The 15,431-nt window shown below is 56.0% G+C and overlaps 1 protein-coding gene across 1 annotated transcript; it reads right to left on the bottom strand.

The window, feature by feature from the left end:
* Window positions 1–237: 237 nt before the first annotated feature.
* Window positions 238–13,883, bottom strand: VDR (vitamin D receptor). The gene is made up of 10 exons (XM_036399952.1): window positions 13,877–13,883; window positions 12,931–12,984; window positions 8,540–8,690; window positions 6,221–6,351; window positions 3,376–3,560; window positions 3,144–3,267; window positions 2,566–2,737; window positions 1,931–2,082; window positions 1,530–1,646; window positions 238–1,108 (listed from the first exon to the last, which is right to left on the bottom strand). Exons 3-10 carry the CDS (start codon window positions 8,686–8,688, stop codon window positions 849–851), a joined length of 1,290 nt encoding a protein of 429 aa, XP_036255845.1. The 5' UTR covers window positions 8,689–8,690; window positions 12,931–12,984; window positions 13,877–13,883; the 3' UTR covers window positions 238–848.
* Between the last annotated feature and the right edge of the window lie 1,548 nt (window positions 13,884–15,431).

The following is a 15,431-nucleotide window of genomic DNA, read 5'->3' on the forward strand; positions in this document are numbered from 1 at the left end:
GCAGGGGGCGGGGCCAAAGAATCTGTTCGATGTGGCGAGCGCCCTCTGGCGGGCGGGACCGGGATCGAGGGACGGGGACACACGGGCACCTCCGGGGCTGACACACACGGGGTCCTGCACGGCCCCGGGGACCCAGGGATGGTCAGAGAGACAGGGATGGATGGATGGATGGATGGATGGATGGATGGACGGACGGACGGACGGACGGATGGATGGACACACGAGCCTGGCGCTGAGTTGGTTTGCCCAAGCAGGAGTTTATTGGCCCGAGCCGGAGACTCTCCGGACACCGGGGACCCGCTGACCATTGCTCGTGGCCCGGGGAGGCTGTCATGGCTCTTGCCAGGGCTCTGGAGCCCCCCAGCTCCCAAAGCCCCTTTGCTCCGGGTGGGTACAAGGGCCTGGAGCCGCCTTCAGAACATGGCAGAAGGAGGAGGCCAAGCTGGAATTGGGGTCCCTGTCCCATCCCAGCAGTCATCACCCCATCCCGCAGAGGAGTCCAGGTCCGAAGTGGGGGTGTCTCCTGGAGATGCCCCTGCTCCCCCCTTCCCAGGGAGTGCAAACAAAGCTCGTCCTGCTCTTCCCTTTGAGGGTCGAGGACATTTCCGCCCTCGGGGCTTTCTCGGCTGCCTCTGGCTCATCCCAGTTCATCTCCTGGCACTTGCCCTTCCATACATTCGCAAAAAGAAGGGATTCGGGGCAGCCCGGCCCCAAAACACCCGCGGAGGGAGGCACCACCAGCTGCGGGGACCAACCCCCGACCCCTGCCCGGGCTCAGCTCCTCCCGCACACCCAGCGCTGGTTCCCTGTCCCGCGGGGCTGCGGGGCCGCTCCTGCCGTGCGGGCGCTCAGGAGATCTCGTTGCCGAAGACCTCGAGCAGCAGCGGCGTGAGCTGCATGCTGTGCTCGGGCTGGAAGGACAGACAGCGGTACTGCCGCGAGTGCTCCTCGTTCAGGCTGCGCAGGTCCGCCAGCTTCTGGATCATCTTGGCGTAGAGCAGGCGGCCGCCGGGCGCGGCGTGCCGGGCGCGGATGTAGCTCTGCAGCACCTCCGAGAGCCGCTCCTGCAGCGCCTCCACCCGCAGCGGCTCCCGCACGCCCGGCCGGTCTGCGGGACGGGCAGCGCTCAGGGCAGCCCCCGCTGCTGGGGGGTGACAGGGGTCTGGGGGGATTCCCTGCCTTTTGGGGCTTTTTATGGTCTGGGATGATTCCCTTCCCTTTCACCCCTTTTTACGGTCTGAGGGGATTCCTTCCCTTTCACCCCTTTTTAGGGCTTTGGGGGGATTCCCTGCCTTTTGTGGGTTTTTAGGGTTTGGGGGGATTCCCTCCCTTTCAGCCCTTTTTAGGGTTTGGGGGGATTCCCTCCCTTTCAAGCCTTTTTGGGGTTTGGGATAATTCCCTTCCCTTTTGTCCCTTTTCATGGTCGGGGGTTTTCCCTTCCTTTCATCCCTTTTTAGGGTCAGCTGTACTTATGGGTTTTTCCCCTCCCTTTTGTAGGTTTTTAGGATTTGGGGTGGGTCTGTCCCTACCTGGGGACAGGATGCAGATGGCCATGAGCAGCACGTGCTCCTCCTCGTGCAGGTTCAGCTTCTTCAGCCCCACCTGGAACTTCACCAGCGGCTCCAGCAGGTCCATGCTGTGCCCGGCTGCGGAGAGAACGGGGCCTCAGGGGGGCTCTGGAAAAGGTTCTTTTCCTCTGGAAGGGGATCTTTCCCTTTGGACGGGGATTTTTTCAGACACATGGGGGTAGCACTGGGGCCATTGAGGAGGTGGCACTGGAGACACTGAGGCGGCACTGCAGACCTTGAAGCACCACTTGTCACCCCCAGAATTTGGAGCAGGACTCACCCCCATTCTCAACCAGGTGCAGAGAAGGGCCAGCAGGAGGAAAGTCAGGGAATTTCAGGATTTGGGGCTGGGGCTCCCTTACCTTGGGTGACGTCGCTGACCTTGTACTTGAAGTCGCTGCTGCCGCAGGTCCAGGACATGTCCTCGAGGGTGAAGGACTCGTTGGAGCGCAGCATGATCACCTCCATGGCGCTGCACTTGAGCAGCACGATCTGGTCCTCCACAGACAGATCCCTGCAGGAGGATTTGCCCTCTGGGTGGGGGTCGGGGTGCTCAGGGGACACAGGGGACACAGGACAGGGCCAGGAGGAGCTGCCACCCCCACGGTGCTCACCAGGCCCTCAGCTGAGGCTCCCTCCCCAGGAATTCCCATTCCAAGGTTTTTTTCACGTGCATTTTGGTCCCAAATCATGGAATGAACAGAGCCTGAGGTGCCTTCCCAGGAATTCCCATTCCAGGGGTTATTTAAGGTGCATTTTTGTCCCAAATCTTAGAATGAACAGAGCCCGAGGCCCCTCCTGGGCCCCTTGGGTGCTGCAGGAGCTCTGTGTGGAATCTGTGTGTGTTTTCCAGGGTATTGGAAAAAGGGGAGAACCCCGGGGAGGGGGAGAGACAGAGAGCAGAGCTGGGAAGGGAACAGGGCTGAGGAATGGCTGGGAGGGGCAGCACGGGATTCCCAGGAGCAGGACATACCAGATTTGGGATCCGCAGCCTCACCTGAATCCCGGGATCATCTTGGCAAAGCCGATCACCTTCTGGATGCTGTAGCTGACCAAGTCAGCCAGGTGTGGGAGCATGGAGAGCTGCGAGAACTCCAGGTTCACCGAGGAGCTCTCGTCCTGCTCCTCCTGCAGCGCCAGGCTGGGGAACGGCGGCGGCTCCGTGGGGTCTGCGGGGGGAAATGCTCTGAGCACCCCAGTGAGCCCCCAGAGCTGAACAGAGGCTCTGGAACCCCAAATCTGGGTCAAGGGGCTGCATTTCTGCCCCCCTGACCCCTGGAGGGGTGAAGGGAGGGAATCTGGGGGCTTTTGAGGCCAGGTTCTCCACAGGGTGTTGGGATTCAGGGCTGGTTTGGGATCCCAGTCGGGGAATGTGGGATGAGGAGGAAGAGGAGGAAGAGGAGGAAGAGGAGCAGGGCAGACCCTTGTGCTGGGGTTGATTTGGGCTCTGGCACAGCCCATCCCCTCCCCTGGAATTTGGGGTGGTTTAAGGCGTCACCTCCAGCCCAAGGTGGGTCCTGGGGTCCCTCCCTGGCTGCCAATCCCAGTTTGGGGCCAGGAGGAGCTGGGGCACACCTGGGAATGTGCTGAAGGCCTCGGAGCCGAAGAGATCCGAGGAATCCTCCGAGGACAGGTCCTGGGTGAGTAGGGACGAGGATTTTGTGGCCCCTCTGCTGCTGGGGTGGCTCCTCACAGGGGGCTGGGGGAGAAAACAGAGAAAACTCCTTGAGGAACGGGGCTGGCAGAGGGGTCTGTGGATTTTGCAGGGGGAATTTGAAGGATGAAAGATATTTTTTGGGGTCATTACCCGAAATTTGGTGAAGTCAGCGTAGGTGGGGTCGTAGGTTTTGCGATGCGCCTCGAGCAGGATGTCGATGACTTTCTGCTGCTCCTCTGAGAGTTTGGGTTTGAGGCTTTCCCTCAGGGCTTCCTCCTCCTTCCTCTTCAGGATCATCTCCCTCTTCCTCTGCACCTCCTCGTCCGTAAGGATGACTGGGAGAGGAAAAGGGGTGGAATCAGGGATTGGAACAACCCCTGGATGCCACAGCCAGCCCTTGGAAAATCCCTTTGTGCCCCTCCAACAGCTTGGCCCCAGTTTCCTGCTGTGCCCAGGAGGTTTTGGTGCTTTCAGGGGAGGCTCTGGGGGCACCGAGGCAATGCCAGCTGTGCCCCGTGCCCGCTCTGCTCCCTCCCTGTTTGCTCAGCCCTCTCAAATCCCGAAACCCTCGGCTCCCAGCTGCCGCCAGGGGTGTCCAGCGCTGCTTCAGGGCAGATTTAATCTGATTTTTAAGGTCAAGGCACTCAGGGCTGGGGATTTATGGCTTTTATTGGGGTGGCAGCGCTCAGCAGCGGCCAAAGGTTGGGCTCCACGCAAGGCTGGGCCTGTTTGCTCAGGGAAAAGGAGCAGCTGAGGGTAATTTGGGCTCAAATCTTCACTTTTTTATCAACCACTGCAAGCCCTGAGCAGCCTCAGAGGGGCTGTAAGGGACAAAGGCAGCGGGGAGCTGCAGAAACCTCTGGGGTCACAGCAGAGCCCCCTCAAAGCTCTGTTTTGGAGGAGGAGGAAAGGAAAAAGGAGTTCCCTTTCCTCAGTCCTTTCTGCAGGGACACTCCAGGGGCTGTTTCCGAGTTTTCTGGTGTAGGAACCCCGTGCTGGGAGGGTCAAGGTGGAATTTGGGGCGAGAGGTCAGCGGGAGGAGCTCGAGGCAAGGAGGCCTCGGCCTCGCCTGCTCCTTTGGCCAAGGGCGATTTTCCATTCTCCATTTTCCATTCCCCAGCCTTGCACAACCTCACAGGGGCCTGGGACACCTCAGGAGGGGCCGAAAGGTCACTCCCACCTCCACCATCAGGGAGGAAAATGAGGATTTTGCCATTTCCCCTTGCCAGTTTTTATCACAAAAAGCATCAGATCCACAGGGGCCTGCTCGGGGTCACCCACCCTGGCGCTGCACAAAGAGCAGGAGCTGTTAAAAATCCCATTTTTAGGGATTATTAGGGAAGGACCCAAGGGAGCCTCAACATCCCTGAGGGACAGACACCCCTTCCTCAGCTGCAGGCAGCTGGAAGAAGGCAGGGAAGGGGTAATTCCCTGAAAGTGGGAAAGGCCGGGTTTCCCAGGCCATCGTGTGAGGAGGGGACAGGCCCTGGCTGAGAATTCCCAAATCCCAAGGCCTGGAGGGGTTTTCTCTGCCCTGCTTGTCCCCAGACAGGCAGAAAACCACAAATATTTGCCCAAGCTGGGGGCTGGAAATGCCACGTGGTGACCTGGGCCTGGCACGGGGCTGGGAGAGTTGGGGTCACCAAACCCCTCAGCTGGCCAGACCCAGCTCCTCCTGCCCCAAACTGGGACAAACCCCAAATTCCAGAGGTGGGGAAGAGTCCAAATTATCCCCAGCTCGAGGGTCCGCCCTGCTCCTCTTCCTCTTCTTCCTCCCTACCCCACATTCCCAGCCCTGAATTCCAACACCCTGTGGAAAACAAGGCCTCAAAACCTTCCCGATTCCCTTCTTCCACCTAAAAATAACCCCAACCCTTCGTCCTCCCTCATTTTTCCAGCGGCAAAGTCCATTTTTAGCTATTTTTAGCCTGTCTGGGTCAGTTTTGGTTAATGCAGGCAGGATTTGCTAACGGGGCTGTTTACACGTTAACTCCTGTGTGGAAAACATGGAGAAAACCTGGAGAAAACCCCCTGGAATTGCTGCCCAGCAACTTTCTAGCCCTTCCTGGGTAATTAATTAGCTGCTGGTACAAATGAAAGCACTTCCTTCATTAGGGGCTCCTCAAAAAACAGGGACAACTCCCCAGAATCTGGGGACAGCCAGGGTGGGATGTGGCCTTTTCCTCCCTCATCAACCTGCCAATCCCAAAGAATAAAATCCAGGGATTCCCATCAGGATCATTGAAAATGTAAGCATTTTTTCCCTCACAAACACTCCAAATTCTGATTTTCTGGAGGCCCTGGGATGACATCAGGCTCTGTTTGCACCCTGTTTAGCACATCAGGGAAAGGGCCCTGCTTCCATAGCCCGAATTTCCAGCTCCATGGACACCCTGGCCACAATCTCCCAGCAAAAAATGTTAGGTTGGAGCTCTCCAGGAGCACCCAGCTTCTCCCCAGCACCTCAAACACGCTTTATTTTTAAAAGCCACTTATCTCTAAATACACCCGGAGAAAACAAACATTTGGGCCACATTTGTGTGTTTGGACTGGGCTTAAAAACCACTTTAATTCCCTCTGCTGTTGACTTAAGTCCCTGCTTTGTCCCACATGGAAAAAAGGATCAGAAAAAAAAAATCCCAGAGGGAGAAGAGGAAAGCCCAACCTGGCTCCATGGGGATGGGGAAGCTCATCCAGTTCTCCCTGTGGAGCATGGAAAATGCTGGAAAAGAAACTTTTCAGAGCCATTGGGAGCCATGGAGCTGATTTTCCTCAAAGGAAACCCCAGGAGAATCCATGAGGACACAACTCTGGGATGGGAAGGAATCATTAAACCAGCTCCTCTCAATCATTACCCGCTGCTTCCCCTGCCCTTTGCATCCCTGGGAGGTTCCCAGCGGCAGCCCTGGCGCCCGGGAGGTGGCAGAGGCACAGCCAGGGCCCCATGAGCATTCCCTGGGCTGGACACTCACACTCGCAGCCCTTGCACACTCACACTCCTTCATCATGCCGATGTCCAGGCAGCGTTTCAGCCGGCAGGCCTGGCAGTGCCGCCGGTTGTCCTTGGTGATGTGGCACTCCCCACTGAAGGGACAGGTGAACATGGCCTTCCTCTTCATGCTCCTCCTGGAAAAGGGACAAAACCCCTTTTTGGGCTCCATTCCTGCTGGTTTGGCTGATGCTCCAAACATCAGCTGGGTTGGGAGCTTCAGACACTGCTGGAAAAGGAAAATTTCCCCCAGGGAAACACCCAAGGGTTTATCCCAAAATGGTTTGGGGGAAATGACCATAAACCCAGCTTGATCCCCTTCCACTAAACCAGGCTGCTCTAAGCCCAGTCCAGCATGTAAGTTTAAGAAGGTTTTGGGTTTAAACAGGGATTTTTAAGGCCGGGAGGGTGGAAGGATTGCAGGATTGGAGAGAAACTCCCCCGGCAGCAAAATAAACCCGAGCTGGGGCTGTGTGGTTTAAACCCAGCCGCCCTAAGCCCGGCTTTGCTGGCAGAACTGGCCCGAGCACATTTTGGGTGTGCAGGGAGAGGAATTCTCGCTGCAGGACACAGAGAAAGGAGCCTGAAAATGACAACCCTGAGCTGCAGGGAAACCACAGCGGAATGGGAACGTGGAGCCATCAGGACAAAGGGTCAGAGCCAAAATAACCCAGGGAAAAGGGTCAGAGCCTGCCAGCACAACGGGGCAGAGCCAAAGCCTTCCAAGGAATAACAGCCAGAGCCAGAATTTCCAAGGAAAAAGGGTCAGAACCTTCCAGGACAAAAGGTCAGAGCCAAAATCTTCCTGGGGTAAAGGGTCTGAGCCAAAATACCCCAAGGACAAAGGGTCAAGGGCAGAAACTTCCAAGGAAAAATGATCAGAATCTTCCCAGCACAGAGGGTCAGAGCCAGAGTTTCCCGGGAAAAAGGTGGTAGATAGGATATTGAGAAGAAATTCCTCCCTGTGAGGCCCTGGAATAGAATTCCCAGAAAAGCTGTGGCTGCCCCATCCCTGCAAGTGCCCAAGGCCAATACTCAGATTAAAAAAATGGGTAAAAAAATATTAAATAGGAGTAAAATATGTCAAATATGGGCTAAAATATCAAATATGGGTAACAAAATAAATTATTTAGTAAAATATAAAGTAAAATATTTTAAAATGGGTAAAAGAATCAAATCTGGGTAAAAATCTTCAAGATTCCTTTGGGCTGCAGCCCCAGGAATTAAAAGCTGCTCTTAGAAAGGGAGAGGTAAACAAAGTGGCTGCACTCTGCCTTTTCCTGACAGGAATTTGGGATTTTTGGGAATTCATCCCAGAAAAATGGATGGCAGGGCCCTGTTTCCCCCCATTCCTCCAAAACCTTTGGAATTTTGCTGCTCCCAGTGGGGAAACACAATCCCAGGGCTTGGAATTCAGCCCTGGACACCCCAAAATTCCAAATCTTGGTGCACAAAAAGCTTATTTTTTTCCACAAAACCCCAAGAAAAGGCCGAGAATGCACAAACAACGAGGCCTTGGAGCAGGGAAAAACATTCCCAGGGCTCGGGGCAGGCCAAAATTCCAGGTTTGGAATGAAAATTGCAGCTTGGGTGGTTCCAGAGGCTCCCAGGGTGACACCGGAGCCGGGCTGGGCTGGAATTCCATGAAAACCTTCCCGAGCCACCCATTCCCAGGCGGATTTGGGATCCCAGGGGCTAAAAATAGAGAATTCCAAGCCTCATTCCTGGCCCGGAGTGAGGGATTCGTGCTGGGAGGTGGGGAGGGCTCCAGGGGGGAGTGGGGATGGGGGCAGAATTCCCAGGGTGACCCAGAATTCCCAAGGGGGACAGCAGAATTCCCTGGAAATACTGGATTTTGGGAAGTTTTCTGAGATTTTAGGGCTGGGGATAAATCCCAATTTGTGACCCCAGGGGAGTTTTCCCACACTCCCCCCTTCTCCTAAAGCACTGCAAGGCTCCCAGATCCATGAAAAACCCTGGAAAAAAGGGGAAAAGCCCATCCCACAAAAGAAATCAACGATTTTCCCTCCTTTTACACCATGGGAATGCAGCACCACCGGGAATTCCGGGCCTGTTTCAGCACCCTGTTGGTTTCCCATTGGGACTCACAGGGTTTTTTGGGATGGGGGGGTGCAAAGTTCCCAGATCCATGAAAAACCCTGGAAAAAAGGGGAAAAGCCCATCCCACAAAAGAAATCAACGATTTTCCCTCCCCTTTACACCATGGGAACGCGGTACCACCTGGAACTCCAGCACCCCATTGGTTTCCCCTTGGGATCCCCGGGTGTTTTTTGGGATGGGGCACTCCCCGAGGCCCAGGCGCACCTGAAGAAGCCCTTGCAGCCCTCGCAGGTCATGGCGTTGAAGTGGAAGCCGGTGGCTCTGTCCCCGCAGACCCCGCAGACCCGGGGCGCGCCGCGCTCGCTCTCCCCGGCGGCATCGGCCCCCGAGGTGCTGCAGGCGCCCGGCTCCATGGCTGGCAGGGGGGAATGGGATTTGTCATGGATTTGCTTTTAATCCCGCCTGATCTGGGGCAAAGCCGGGGGTTTTGTCCTAAAATCATCCCTAAAATTCACCTTGGATTCCCCCCCGATTTGGGCAAGGAATTTTTATTCCCCATCAGCTCTGGGCATTAAAACCACCCAAAACAATTCTGATAGATTTTTGGGATTCTGGAATGCTGGGAAAGCTCTGAGATTGAGAGAGGCTCACTTAAAAATACCTGGTGCCACTGGAATGTTTTCCTTTAAAAAAGGAGAAAAAAAAGTGGTTTTTTTCCCATTCCAAGCCTGCCCATTCCCAAATTCCAGCTGTGTCTTTAAATCCATTAAATCCCATTAAACTCTCAATTAAATTATTCCCTCTGCTTTGGGGCTGTTTTCCAGGCATTCCTGAGGAGGATTTTGGGCCAAGATCTGGATTTTGGGGAATTCCCTGGGACAGCATTCCCAGCTCTCCTCTGCCACCATTCCCAACCAAAGCCTCGATTTTCACCTTCATTCCTTTAATTCCTTTGGAATTTTGTTTTCATTTGGGCCTTGGGGTTGGGGCTGGGCTGGGGATCCCCAAAGAATTCCCAAAACCCCACAGGAGCCCCTGCCCTGGGACATTCCAGATGAATAAAAATCCATGGAAAGCCGGGAGAGGGAAGGGGTGAAAGTTTCCCAACGGAATCAGAGCAAAGAGCAGGGACAGATCCAACACCCTGGGAATTCCAGCTGGGAAAAACGAGCCTGGCAACTCCAGAGCTCCCAGCCCTGGCACAGGAGGGAACGCTGGGGTGAGGAATTTGGGATCCACAGATCCTGGTTTTCTCTCCATATTCCCATAAAAAATTGGGAATATTCCAGGTTAACCCCTTGGATTGCCGTTCCCTGGGCTCCAAACACATCCCACTGCTCCTTCTAAATGGGCAAATCCAACTGAGCCCAGCTTTTCCCAGGATTTTACCCCAAAAAAAGATCCCTCCAGCACCACTGTGGTCATTCCATGGAGAAGCTTTCCCCCTTTTCTGAGGAAAAACTCAAAAAAATCCAGGAATGGGAATTTTCCCCACAGAATCTTCCCTTGTATCTCCTGAACCCTTCCTGGATTCCCTCCTCCGGCCCCAAATCCTTCCCCTTGCTCCTTTATTTCCTAATCCCTAATTCCAGGCTGTCTAATTCCTTCCTCTCATATCCCAGACAAAATCCAGGGAAGGCCGACAGGCAGAAGCTGCCCCTGCTTGTGGGAAATTCCAGAACTCCTCCGGAGCTTCTCCCTGGATTTCGAAATATTCCCAAACAGGTTTTTGCTCCGTCACCCTCCTGAGAGAGAAAGCCACCCCGGGAAAACACAATTCACAGGAATTTTCAACATGGATTTTTATTTTTTTACCATTTCCAGCCTCCCTTGGGGCTTTTTTTTTTGCCCCAGAGGGAGCAAAATTCCAGCAAAATTCCAGCACAATGCTCCTGAAATCTGCCCTGAAAACAGGGATTGGGGAGAGGAGCTGGAATTTGGGGAATTTCAACCTTAATTCCTGGGACTGGAGCAAGGATCATCTGAAGCTGCTGGGACAGCATCCCTGGGAAGGTTTAGGGTGGATTTCAGGGAAAATTCCTCATCCAGAGGGTGGAAAAGCTTCCCAGGGAATGGTCAGGGCCCTGAGGCTGCTGCAGCTCAAGGAGTTTGTGCAGAATCCTCATGGATATTTGGGATTTTTGTGTCCAATGTAGGGCCAGGGGTTGGAGTGGAGGATCCCAATTTGGGATTTTCCAGGATTCCAAGGAAGAGCCTGGAGTCCATGGCCTTGGGATCCCACGTGGGGTCGGGGCCTCTCCAGGAATGAAACAGCCCCAAAATCCCAATTTCTGTGCCCTGTCCCAGGCAGTGTACCCAGGGCCACCGTGGGCAGCAGCAGGACAGAAATCCAGGTTTTTCCCATGGAATTCTTAGAGGGTCCCGGCCCTTCGGGAAGGGATTGTAGAGCACAGGACTCCCTCAGGCATAGGACACCAGGAGGAAATGGGAAAAGACCCCATAATTCCAGCAAAACTGTGCTGGGAAGGGCTCTCCCTATGGAAAAATTCCCAAAGGAGAGGTGGAAGGGCAGCGCCAGCCCCATACTGAGGAGTAAAATCCTTGTTTTGTGCTGGAAACAGCCCCAGAAGAGCCCTGGGAAGGTGTGGAGCCACACAGGTGATTCCCAGCTGTGGCAATTCCCAGGAAATCTGGGGTTTGCTGTCCCCTCCCAGGTGAGCCCAGGGCCAGGGGACATGTCCTGAACATAGAGCTGGGCCCTGTCAGGCTCTGGAGCCGGGGATTTACGGGGATGGGAGGGATATCTGGGAGCAGGAATGGATTTTAGGGAGCTCCCTGGGGCAGCAAAGGGCCCAAATCCCTGTCCAGCCCCTTCCCGGGATGGGCCTGGAGGAAAAGGGAATTCTCATTCCCCAGAAGCTCAACCTGCCCGAGGGAGGAGGAGGAGGAGGAGGGGGATGATGCAGCAGCCGGAGCTGTTGCCGCCTGGAATTGGGAAATTGGAGCAGCAGCCACGCCTGGGGCACGGAGAAGGTGGGAAACCCCTCAGGAAACGGCTCAAACTTTTCCAGAGAAAAATAAGGGAGGCTTCGTGTGCCAGAAATCCCCTTTTCCACCCGGGGGGAAGCAGGAACAGGATGAGGAACAGCTCCAGGCAAGGAGAATCCCTGCCCAGGAGAGCCTGGAGCAGCTCCTGGGGTTCCTGGGAAGGAGGAAACGCCTTTGGGTGCCCGGATAAAAATCCAGGTGTTGTTTTCCACCCTTTTCCGTTTATTAGCGGGAAAAAGGGCGAGGGTTGAGCTGATAAGGGCCGAGATAAGAGAAATGGGCCCAAGGAGGAGCTGAGTCAGCAGAGGCTGGAGGTGAGGGGGTGGCACCGGGGACATCCTGGCACTGCTGCCCCTGGCACGTTCTTGTTCCATTCACACCTCAGTTTAATCCGAATTTCCCTGGATTTTTGCTCCCCTTGCTTCCTCAAAATTTCCCTGGATTTTTTGCTCCTCTCACCATCATCTCCCTGAATTTATTTTATTTTTAATTCCCAGAACCATTTCCATTCCATTCCTCTCCTTTTTGGGCTCCTATTTCCATCCTAGCCCACCTCCAACTGGGATTTTCCCTCTCTCAATCCCTGACAATTCCAGAATTTCCCCTCAGGGAGCTCAGGCCAGGCTGGCTTTGCTTTGGCTCAGCCACAAGAAGTTAAAAATTATTCTCTGGAGCAGGATTAGCCATTAAATGGGGAAAAAATACCTGGATTTTCCATTTATTCCTCCTTAAACACAGCAGGATTCAGGGAAACAAACCCCAGGCGTGTTTTTACCTGGGAAAAAAACTGATTTTTGGGATTTTTGTTATTGCTACGACATCTCAGTCCTGAGTCTGGTCACGCCCTGCAGATCTGGGGCAGACATCTCCTATCATCCTCATCATCATCTGCATCATCATATCCCAGATTTTCCTTGCTCCAGGACTCCAGAGGGAACCCAATCTCACCCTGGAAATTTTTCCCCTTTATTTCACCCCATTTCCACCAGGTCCAGCCCAACACCGGGGCTTTTTAAACTTTATTTAACTTCATTTACACGATTTTTACTCCCCTTGGTTTCCCCATATTTCCCTAGATTTCTCTCCATTCGCCCTTGGGTTTAATCTTAATTTCCCTGGACTTTTCTCCCCTTACTGCCCAATTTCCCTGGATTTAATCTTAATGTCCTGGGATTCCTGCTACCCTTGATTTCCCCATCACTTCCCTGGATTTTTCCTCTCTCTTCCCTGGATTTAAACCCCAATTTCCCGGGATTTTCGCTCCATTCACACCTTGCTTTCCCCATCACCTCCCTGGATTTTTGCTCTCCTTGGTTTCCCTGGATTTTTCCCGGGTTTAGCCGCAATTTAAACCGCAATTTCCCGGGATTTTCGTGTCCCGCCGCAGCCGCGGCTCCTTCCCCAGCCGGAGGAAGATGAGTCACGGGCGGCTCCGGGGGAGGAGGAGGAGACGCCGCAAAAACGTCGCTTCTCCCGAAAACCTCTTTCCGAGTAAAAACACCCAACTTTTCTCAAAGGTCCAGCCTTGAAAAGGAGAGGAAGGAGCGGCTCAGCCGCCTCTGCCTACCCCAAACCGCCCCAAAAACCCTTTTGGGATGTCCAGGGGAGGATCCCTCAATTCCTGGTGCATAAAAATCCCCCCGTACCTTGATTTTCCTGGGGCTGGCACGGCTCGGGATGCTCCAAAATATGGGAAGGCGCTGGGGAATCAAAAATAAGGTGATTAATGCCGTGTCGGGGGGCTCAGCCCCCCCAAACCCCCCCAAAAAATACCGAATTGGGACCTCGAACGCGGGTTTAAAATGGGGTGCTTAATCATGAGAGCAGCCAGAAACCCCAAAATCAACATTACAGGAAACGCTAAAATCACCTTACAGGAAACCCTAAATTCACATTAACACCCCACGGCACCCCGGAATTTCCCGATTTCGAGGGCCCCCCAAAAAGGGGGCGCCCCAGAGGGGGGGCAGGACAGCGGTGCCTTTTCGGGATGTGGGGACCCCCCAGAACGCCCCAGCACTCCCGGATTTCTGGGGGTGTTCGGGGCTGAGCCCCCAAAACCAGGAGCCACCCCCAGGACGGGACGGGGACACCCCAACCCCAAGGGGGATCCGAATTTTAGCAGGTAAAGCCCCAAGACCCCCCGGTTTAGGGGCTCACGAGGAGTCGGGGGGGCGCAGGGGACCCCCGACCCCTCCCAGGGCACCGGGGGGGTCAGACACACACGGGAACCCCAAACCAGCACCGAACCCCAGACCAGGAAGCACCGGGGAGCCCCAGCGCCCGGCCCGTGTCGCTGCTGCCGCCGGGGACAGCCCGGGCGCCGGGACCCATCCCGCCACCCCCGGGGCGCCCGCACCGCCCCCGGAGCCCCGGACACCCCCCCGGTTCGCCCGCAGCGGCCACCCCCGTGTCCCGGGGAGCACCGGAGGCACGGCGGGCGCAAGGAAGGGCTGGGCTTGGCCGGGTCCGGTGTCCCCTGTCCGGGACCTGAGCCCCGGTGTCCCCTGTCCACTGCCCGCGACCTGAACCCCACTGTCCCCTGTCCGGTACCGGAGCCCTGGCCCCAGTGTCCCCGGTGTCCCCCAGTACCTGAGCCCGGGCCCCGCTGCCACCCCCGCCCCTCCCGCTGCCGCCTTTTGACGGGAACCGGCGCCCCCGGCCCCGCCCCTGCCTGCGCGGCACCGCCTTGGTCCCGCCCACAGGCGCCATATAAGGCCAGAGATGGGCGTGGTCACGGTGACGGGGGTGTGGCGTCGCACGTGGGCTCCCGGTAGCGCGGGGGCTTTCCGGGAGGGTCCCGGCCCCGCTGCCCACCCGGCCCCGCTGCCCACCGTGTCCTTGCTGCCCACTCGATCTCGCTGCCCCTCGCTCCCTGCTGATCATCCGGTGCCCACCCTATCCTTGCTGCCCACCCCGTTCCCGCTGCCCACCCGACCCTTCTGCCCCACCGGGAGTGCCCCGCTGGGCAGGGCACTCTTGGGGTGCCAACGCCCGGTGCTCCGGGGCCGCCACCCCTCCCGAAAGCCCGGTGAGCTGCACCGGGACAGAATAAACGCCGCCGGTACCGGAGTGCCACCCCCAGCACTCCCGGCTCTTTGCAGGCTCCGGCTGCTCCCGTTGTCCCCACAGACCCCGAGGGTGATCCCAGCCTGGGGACCCGCAGGATACCTAGATTTGGCAGATCCTGAAGGATCTGAGAGTATTTGGGACAGAGCAAGAACCGACCTTGACCATCCAAAATCCTCTTATTGGTGACTTGGAATGTGGGATTTTTGGCAGAGCTAGCTCAGCCCACCCCAACCCAAGGACTGGGCACGCTGCACCCCCAGTCTAAAAAATCGGGATATTAGGCAATTTCCCCTTTTCCTTCCTCAAATCCCCACCCGGGGTGCAGCCACCTGCAGCACCGAATAAAGCAGCGAGAGGAGCTCCCAGAGAACCCCGGCTGCTGCTGCTCCAGGGTTTATCGGGTGTCCCCTAAACCCAAAAGCCCGGGAGCAAACGAGCCCCCGGCGCAGCAGAGCCCCCGCAGCCGCGGGCACCGGGTTCAGCCGCCGCGGTTTGCGTGGGGAAAACGCTTCGAAATCGCCTTTAAATTGATTTAATGAGGCTGAGGAGGGGAAAACAACGTCTGGGAAGAAATGGGAGCTCATCAGAGGCAATTTCGTGGCGCGGAAGGATTTCGGAAGGGTGAGGAGTGGTGGAAGCTGCTCATGCCCATCCCGATGTTTTTGAGATCTTTCCATGATCTCTTTCCGTGCCAAAAAAACGTCCCAAAAATCTCCCAAGGCTTTTCCCCACTGACACAGCCATGCACCAGACCAGCGGGACGCATTTTCCATTCAAATTTTTAACTTTTTCCCGGCAGGAATCCGTGCCCCCCGAGCTCCGGGGAAAGTTTGAGGAGGGTTTAAATTCCCTCCCTCTCTCCTGATTCCCTGCTGCTTTTCTGCCCTCAATCCACACGGCACGAGGGGTTTGGGGCCAAATCCCGGCTCTGCTCCGCATCCCCGGGACAGCCGGCACGGGCAGGATTCGGGAGGATTTAATTCCTGATTGGAAATTCCAAGAGCTGTGAGCGGGAGCCGCGTTTTTTGTGCTGCTCCAGCCTTGAAAAGGGGATCGGCGGGTCTGGGAGAGGAGG

This window comes from Molothrus ater, chromosome 30 (genome assembly GCF_012460135.2).
Source record: "Molothrus ater isolate BHLD 08-10-18 breed brown headed cowbird chromosome 30, BPBGC_Mater_1.1, whole genome shotgun sequence".
NCBI classification, from domain to species: domain Eukaryota; kingdom Metazoa; phylum Chordata; class Aves; order Passeriformes; family Icteridae; genus Molothrus; species Molothrus ater.